The sequence below is a fragment of the Numenius arquata genome, chromosome 9 (assembly GCF_964106895.1).
Source record: "Numenius arquata chromosome 9, bNumArq3.hap1.1, whole genome shotgun sequence".
Lineage (NCBI taxonomy): Eukaryota > Metazoa > Chordata > Aves > Charadriiformes > Scolopacidae > Numenius > Numenius arquata.
The window spans coordinates 13,510,761-13,517,859 of record NC_133584.1 but is presented as its reverse complement, the minus strand read 5'-3'; the positions used below and the strand labels follow the sequence as shown (position 1 = coordinate 13,517,859).

Sequence of the window (7,099 nt, the reverse complement as noted above, 5' to 3'; positions counted from 1 at the left end):
AGGGAAATGAGTAAATAAATATTTAAGAAAAGTTTACAGTTTGGACTCAAAATCCAGTGTTTATACTTAGTAACCTCCCCATTATTTTAGCATATTCAGACACCAGCTGAATTCATGACATGGAAATGGCTTTGTGTCCGCTCATGTTTGAGCTGCATGTGGCTGCATCCTCAGCTGATACCTTTGAAGACCAGGCAGTCACAGGGCATTTGCCATTTTTCCTTCTCGCCTTCAGTCCCATCACTGCAGGTCTAAGTTATTCTTGGGATGCTTCAAGCACGCTTTTTGCAGACCAAAAAGCTATGTTAACAATAAAGAAAAAAAAACAACTATCCTACTCTTGCAAATAATTACACTGCTTTATTTTTCAGTATCACAGCCTCAGGAAATGAAACAGTCCAGATCCTTTCCAAGATATTACATAGCTTTTTTTTTTTTTTTTCCATCTCTCTGGCCACAAAACAATCAAATTAAATACGAATTTGTTGTTTTGCTACATCTATTACACTGGAAGAACATAATTATTGGTAGAAGCAGCTTAGCTCCAGCATCCAAGGGTGGAACGAAGCGCTGTTTTCTCCTGCTCTTGTGTAACCTGCTTCAGTGTTCCCAGAAAAGCACACGGAGGAACAGAAGGATGTGGTAGATAACAAAATACAGCGGTTTATTGAACAAAATGGGGCAAGGCAATGTTCCCTTTACATTCAATGAGAATTCAGGAGTATGAAGCAAAACATGCTATACACACATGGACATGATACTTTGGTTAAAAGTCATTCAGAAGTTCTATGCCAAACCTGATAAAATTATAGAGTGAACAGTCAAAAGTAAGAAATAAACCTAGGCTTGCATAGACGGCTTATTGTCAGTGCGCAATTTATATTTAAGGATTAGCTGTTGCAACGCAGGGTACACTTGCGGCTCTGAAGAATTTAAGCCTTCTGACTAATCCATCTTATCGCACGGCTAATATTTAGATTCAACAGGCTGAAAGTTTACCCTGAAGAGCTAAATGAGACAACTGCAGTTATTTCTCCGAGGCAATTAACTATAATGCAGTGCACAGATGCAGCTGGAGACACACCGTGGAGTCTACTTAGAGTGAACACTGATACAGTGGAACTTGTTTACTGTGAAGTAGAAAATACTCATTTGTGTGTGCCACTGTCCTCTCTGGGACTCTCCTGGAAGAGCCCAAACTGCACAGCTAAGCCTTGCCCTGTGCTACCCATGGGGAGGAAGCAGCCAATGGTCTCTCCAGCCCAGAAACTGAGGGCAGTGCAGCTTCTCAACACAAAACCTGTGCCCCGCAGCTTGTCCTGGGTGTAGCAGTCCAAGTGGCTCGTGTGCAGCACAGACAGAATCCCCACAGCAGTGCTGCACAGCCAGAAATGTGCTAAGGCTCGTACTTTAAAGAGTACAGTAAATTGGGATGGATCTCTGTAGGTTTATGCTTGTCCTCAGCATTAAAAAAAAAGACAAGCTGCCTGTGGTACACTTCACACGAGGGGCACTGCTGTGCCTCAGCACTATATCCCACACTCACCTCCCAAAGCAACTGCAAAACTAAGCACTCATTGAGCATTTTGAGAGAGTGGGGCAAAACCAAATGTGTCCATCAGCTGGGGACGGATATAGGGCAGAGGAACCCTCAAAGTCACCCCAGGTGGTAATTCCTGTGCAGCATCCTCCCTGGCATCACTGCCAGGAACAGGACAGCAGAGAACTCGGTCACGCATCAGTCCATGCTATGAGCTGTGCTTCGTTTCCTATTGCCTCTCACCCAGCCTTGCAGTGCCTGGGGGAACGGCAGGAGCAATCTGCTCGGGGTGACAGACACCCCAGAGATCGTCCTGTGTAAGAAGCAATGAGTTTCATGGACTTGCTGCACTAGATTACAAGAGTGTAAACTAAGTAGGGGAATCCTCACACTGTCTCCAAGTGCTCCCCTTTATATATAAATTAGCAATCCACAGTTAGTTTGCATACAGGTTAATATGAATTAAAATAAAAACCTTGATAATAAAAATATATAATATACACATTGATCAATAGCAGTAAACTGAATGAAAACACTAGAACGTAACAGTGGCTGTAATTTGGCACAAAAAAAAAAAAAACGCACAAAGGTCTAGCACTGTAAAAATAAAAATCCTTTTTTTTTTCCCTTAAGAAAGAGAATGTTATTAATCCTGATTCAAATCCTGACAGGTGGGAATGCAGAGATATAAAAATACTGTACATACAAGATCCCTTTTACAGAGTGAAGCAAACTGCAGCATTTGTAACTTCTGTCATTCCTCCTCAAGAGGAGAAATTCAATGACGAGACTTCATCTATTCCCCAACAGCTGATATTTTCCCACCCCACAAAGTTCAAAACCATGAAGTTCTTTAAAAGAGATGAGATTAACCTGTTGGATCTATCCACGTAACGGCAACCGCTTCTCGCTGCTGTACAGTCCACGTTAAGACAGTGTTTCGTAGCAAGGTGACTCAGACTGCTGAAGACACTGAGTATCCCTGCATGTAAGGCACGATCACTCGGGTTCGCCCGACCTCTCTTCTGCAGACCATTGTGCTTTGGACGGAGGCAAGGAGGTGGCGAGAGCTCTTGCTGGCGAGATGTGCCTACTAAAGGGATTAGGAAGTGCCAGGATTTCACGGTGATGAATTTTCCTCATGGTGCCTGTTGCCTTGTTAATGCACAGTCAGAAAGGGATGCAAGACCTGAACGACCAGGGCAGGGGTCCCAGCAAGGGCTCTGACATGCTATTAAATCCAGAGCAAAACCATAGGCAAAGCTACTAAAACTTAGCAAGGGAAGACAAAGAAAAAATAAAGTTACTTAAACATTTTTCTGTCATAGAAAGGAAATATTGCTTTGATTGTTTTTTAAGAAGATCAACTTCATTTTGCCTCTTTCCAGGGACACACCTGCAAGGTGGTGATTTTGCATCTCGCCTAAACAAGCTGCATTTTCTGAGTCTCAGCAGAACCATGGCTGCTGCGCCCCAAGATGACTTGGCTCTATGTTCATCCATGATCGTAATTCAACTCTGGTTGACTTCAATGGGACCATGGAATCTCCTTTCAAAAGTGGTTACTAAACATGCAAATCCAGTTGCAACCTTTGCTTCAGGAAGTCTCTAACCTGCATGAGGCCCACAAGGTATATTAGATGGCTAATTGTTGTATTTATACCCTATTTACTACATGCTTATCTCAGCTACTGTTCCTCTCAGTTCCTCAGCATTTCTCTCTCTCTCTCTCGATAGATGTCAGCCCCTTCTAACAAAACCTCAGGGCTCCTCTTTTCACAAGAACTATGGTAAAATAAAACAGGAGAAAACTTACAAGGGAGAGCAAATGAATAAACGTAGGGAGTAAGAATAAAAAGGCAAGAACTAAGGGAGTATATAGACCAAAGCAGCCCATAAAGTGTTCAACACTCCCTGAAAGCATCCAAGGAAGCAGCAGACGCTGCTGGGATCCTTCCCTTGGGCTCAGGTCTCTCGGTGCCATGGCTAGAGAGCTTGGCTGGCCCAAGGAGGCCATTAAGGAGATCCTGCAGCTCCCAGAACAAGCACTAAGGTTTTCTTCAGACTTTACCCAGCTTCCAAATAAAATCAACCAGAGTTTTCTCTCATATCATTTCCACGCATTCCCACTGAAGCATCCCTCCTGAATTAACAGGTTCTTCAAAGGTCACCAGGCTCAGGGCCTTCATGACATTAGGGGAAGACAGAAGTTACATCAGCCAACTGCAATGCAAGAAAGCCCATCACAGCCAGCTACAGGGGCCCAAGGAGGGCTGAATTCCTAGTCAGTGATTTCCTCTTCCCTCTAAAGAAGGTCACCATTTTTCCCCATGCACAATGGGTACAAAGCACAACCACTTTCTGATTTGGCAAGATTTTTCCCCATCCAGTTTTCACAAGTGCACCAGATGATACAAGCAGCAGGGCCTGGAATGGGGTATTTGTAGAAAGTATTAGTCCATAAAACCCCATCAGGCATCCACTTCACAACAATAAATACTCTGATGGCAATGAAGGGGAAAAATTCATAGAAAAAAAAAAGAATGGCATTTTTAGCAGTAGAAATTTTGGCTGTTACATGAAATACAAAAATAATTTTTTACAAAATAAAGTAATTGCAGATGAGGTTGCCACATTGGCCCAAGTTATCAAATAAAATTTAAAAAAAAAAAAAAAAGAGTACGGTCTATGTTGCTCTTTTTCCAGATCCTTTAAAACAACATTAACACTTCTGAATGGACAGAGACGGAACTAGAAGAGGGAACAAGGCAAGGGCAGTACAATCTAGCCGCTGGCTGGGATATTTCCTGAGAAGAAGCAGGAAGCAAGAGCTCGTGAGTCACTTAAGGGCTCATGCAGGTGAGTAAGCTCGTGGTCTGGAAGCAAGGGTATGCAGCTAATGGGATGCTGCCAACGCACCAAATCCTACCTTACAACATTTTTGGTTAGCGTATGCCTGGAACAGAGGTCTACTGGGGTTAACTGGTTCTCGACAGCACAAGTGCTGCCAACACACTAGTAGGGATAGGAGACAGGTTTCTTGAGCTGTTGGTCAAGACAAGGCAAGGGCTTATGCTGCGGTATTAAACATTCCCTTGCAGCTTATGCCTTGTCTTCCTAGGGATTTGCCTCAGTAACTATCCTGACCAAGGACAACAGCTAAGGGTAAAGCCTTTCAGCTGCCTTGCAGCTTGAACGGTGCATTAGTGCAAGAGCAGAGTGTCATGATCTCTTCCAGTTTCCTACCAGCGCTCCACACCAGCACGTGCTCTTCACAAAGCTTTCCAGAGCTGTCTGGGGCCTTTCCCAGGCAGAGGGTGATGAGGGTGAGAACAGTCATGGCTCTGCCTCCCTCCCTCAGCAAACCCAACAGCAGAATTGCAGCTGCCAGCAGATGAAGAGCACGGTAGGACAGACTTGATGTCGGACAATAAGGAAGCTGGGCTGCAGGGGCAGCGCAGCCAGGCTTTGCTCCCATGAACTAGACTGCCAAATGAATAACTAGCCTGTACTGGATGAACAAGACTCCAAGCCGGTGTCCAGATGCTCGGTCTGGCAGTTTAAAAATGCACTTAAAAATGGCAAAAAATGATTAAAAAGACAAAAGAATTGAAATGAGAGGAGGCCAAGGGAAAAGACTACTTGTTTGCACAAGAGAATAATTATTTTTAAGGAGTGGAGGGAAATCAAGCCATTGAAAGAAAAAGAAATTTAAAAAAAAAAAAAAAATCACTGCCTGAGAAAATCTATACAGACAACTTTTTCTTGCAGACCCAGCTATGCTCCAGAGATCAATAGTTTTATCCTGACTGGAGTCTGCCTGAGGTGCTGGACAGGAGCAGCGTAGAGGGGAGACAGCACAGATATTGTGTGCACTGTTCAGCATCCTGTGTCTAGCTCAAAGTTGCCTGTACCTGTAGATTTTGGATGCAATGCTCGATGTCCATATCGCCCTCCTTTAGTCCCATGTTTCCAAGACGTATGCAGGTTCAGACACAAGTTACCGTACTCAACTGCATCAGCAACTGAGCTAGAAGTTACAGTAGCTCCTACTTGGCTTCGTAAAAATTCCTTGGCTTCTACCACACTGAAGCTCAAAGCAGGTGACCACAGAGGTCCCTTCGGGCATTTAAATCTGTTTGTGTGATTCTTTCCAATCCACAACTCACAGCTTCATCAACTCCCTGGCACGTCTTAAAAGTCATGCACACAAGGTATAATTTCAGCTGAAATTGTATTTCCTCTTAACTATATCCTGGAGCTAAATGCCTGGTTACACACTCTACCCAAATTGCTGGAAACCTTAAAAAGAAATAAAACAGTTAAGAAATTTTGTTCTGCAGGCAAATTTCTTCCTCACTAGTCCCAGGTTCTGGCTTTTGGTGCTGTATGTTATGAAGACGCTCTCTCCTTTCTGCAAGCTATCATGACCCTCTCAGGTTGGCTCCGCTGTCTTACCCAGCACAGGAAGAAACACGTTTACTCTTATAACTCTTTGCTAAGTCACCCTAATAAGGAAAGGACTTGTACTTCTGACATACTGCTGCATTGCCATAACCCAACTTATTTCTTGGATTTTCCTCCCTTTTGTATGTGTATGTCTATTTGTCAAAGCTCCAGCCAAAGCTTAAAAGTAAGAGGAAAGCCTGAAAACAAAGAGGGAGCTGTTAAATCAGCTAGTTGATTCACACAGCTCTGTGGCGGCTAGATTATACTGCACTGCTTAAATGATCACATATGAGTAAGAAATTGAAACAAACAAGTGTTCCTTATTAATATGATGACACTTAAAGAGGAGATCCTGGGAGCAGAGGGTGTACCTCCCATTGGGTAAGGAATCGAGAAAGTTGCCTGGCAATTCCAGTAATGTTTGCTACAGAAGAGTCAGTACCAAAGCAAAGGCTAGCACAGCTTACTGCTTCCTACGGGAACCTGGAAAGTAAAAAAGAAAGAAAAAAGTCTGTAAGGATAAATCCTGGTGAAGAAAATACTACCTACAATCATCTTTTACTTGCCCTGCCATCTTGGATGTCCGTGTGACTTCCAGGCCACTGGTAAAATCAAATGGTAAAATGGGAACCACCCGTAGTAACAAAACAAAAGGACAAAAGTATGCAAACAAAAGGACAGATCCACAAGACAGCAGACATTTGCATTTCTTCTAGGCTGTGAATAGCACTGCAGCCACATTTCACAGTCTCACTAAAGAAAATGAAACAAATGCTGGGTTTAGAGACTATATGAAGTGCCATCAACTTTCCAGCTTGTTTGATGAAGATAGAATGCAAAAGCTTCCCAAACTTTAAATGTAGACAGTTTAGTTCCCAAAATTTAAGTCACAATCAGTGGAGCTGGAAGAAATCCGAGTAACTGAGTCAAATTCTGGCTGCCCCTTTCTTCCCCCCAGAGGCTGTAGACAATTAGTATTTGGATTTAAAAAAACAGGCTACGGTGACCCTAACCATACAGCTCTTGTGCCTGGTGATTTCAGGAAATGAGCCAACAAAGCAGCGGTAAGATGCTACAGGAACAAAACAAGCCTGTTCTCAGGACAAGCTT

The 7,099-nt window shown here is 43.3% G+C and overlaps 1 protein-coding gene across 2 annotated transcripts in view; it reads right to left on the bottom strand.

The window, feature by feature from the left end:
* Nucleotides 1–442: 442 nt before the first annotated feature.
* Nucleotides 443–7,099, bottom strand: part of CCDC50 (coiled-coil domain containing 50) — a 45,326-nt gene continuing 38,669 nt past the window's right edge. For both annotated transcript variants that reach the window (XM_074153076.1, XM_074153075.1), the window contains one exon: nucleotides 443–6,472. In XM_074153076.1, coding sequence (XP_074009177.1) covers nucleotides 6,453–6,472 — 20 coding nt within the window. In that variant the 3' untranslated portion in view covers nucleotides 443–6,452. The remainder of the gene's footprint in view (nucleotides 6,473–7,099) is intronic.